The 1,489-nt window shown below is 26.3% G+C and overlaps 1 protein-coding gene across 1 annotated transcript; it reads left to right on the plus strand.

The window, feature by feature from the left end:
• Positions 1 to 327: 327 nt before the first annotated feature.
• Positions 328 to 924, plus strand: LOTGIDRAFT_173848 (hypothetical protein; the record flags this gene model as incomplete). Its single annotated transcript, XM_009051922.1, has 1 exon — positions 328 to 924. One exon carries the CDS (start codon positions 328 to 330, stop codon positions 922 to 924), a length of 597 nt encoding a protein of 198 aa, XP_009050170.1.
• Positions 925 to 1,489: the final 565 nt, after the last annotated feature.

Below are 1,489 nucleotides of genomic sequence, written 5' to 3' on the forward strand. Positions count from 1 at the left end.
ACCTGCCTGAAAATTGCAATGGTGTAAAATTTTGCTATCAGTGTCCCAAAAGCACATGAACAATTAAGAAAACCTCTTCACAATTTATTTAGATAAATGTCATGTAATGATTTGATACTGATAGCTGAAAAGTGTTCACCATAATTAATCAATTTATCTTATATTACTTGATATAACTTAATCATTTCATCAATATGACAGAATAATCATTACTAATGACAGATAACTAGTCTTATATTTTATAACTTATATAAATATCTTTATAACTTATTCCAAATCATTATTATAACAACATTATCTTATTATAATATAAACAACATTATCAACATGTTTCCAGAATCTAGAGATAATTTATATTGTGAAACTTATAATTCCTGTAATACAAGTTTCTTTTCTGAAACTCCAGTTATTTGTAAAAGTAACAAGTTTTGTCAAGTTGTAGAAACTGATACAGTTGAATTCAAGAAGAAATTAGTCAATAAGAAAATTGATAGAAGATTAAAAGAAATTCAGGAAAGAAGACAGAATATAAGAATGATTAATGATAATTTGAAAATAGAAGAAATTCAGTTACAGTATCAACTAAGAAATTTTGTGAATCATAGTGATCCAGAAACAGTTCCAAATAACAATAATTTTACAACAGTAAGTGATCCAGAAACAGTACCAAGTACCAATTACTCTACCAGATTTTGTGATCCAGAAACAGTACCAAGTACCAATAATTTTACCAGATTTTGTGATCCAGAAACAGTACCAAGTACCAATAATTTTACAAGATTTTGTGGGACTCGTACAGTATCATATCATCATGGTAAAAAATATGAGAATTTACCTCAGTCTTGTATTTTAACAGAAATAAATGATGATGATGATGTCTTACCAACTAAATGTATCAATGGTTATAAATTAACTTTATGTTAGATTATGAATTAAATTATAATTATTGTTATATTACTGTGTTATTGTTATTATTGTTATATTTTTGTTATTAATTGTATATTGTATAATATTGTTATTATTTGTAAATAAATTATAAAATGATTCACTATATTTGAAAATTTAAGTAAAGATCTAGAAATGGATTTTTGATGTGAGCTATATTTTATGTACATTGTACTGCTGGAAGATGGAATAGGGGTGGTTCTTTCACACGAAAGTCATTGATTTGAAAGAAAGTTATCCATATCGGGAATTTAGTTACGTGGAAAATGGATAATGCATAATACCTATCAAATTGAAAAAAACAACACCTTTAATGATGTGTCTTCATTTTGATTAAATTCTGCAGTAGTCGTTGGCCATTTTTATCATGATATCAGAATATTATTTTTATATTTTCAGAATTTTAGCTCAGCATGAAGATCTCACTATGTTTCTTCAGGGTCCAGAATTGTCTGATTTGGTAAGTGATGAAAAAATCGCCATATTTAATGATCAGTATTTCTTTATTTACAAATTTGTACCATATCTCTTTACTTGAGTAAAA

The sequence above is a fragment of the Lottia gigantea genome, assembly GCF_000327385.1.
Source record: "Lottia gigantea unplaced genomic scaffold LOTGIsca_174, whole genome shotgun sequence".
Classification (NCBI taxonomy): Eukaryota; Metazoa; Mollusca; class Gastropoda; family Lottiidae; genus Lottia; species Lottia gigantea.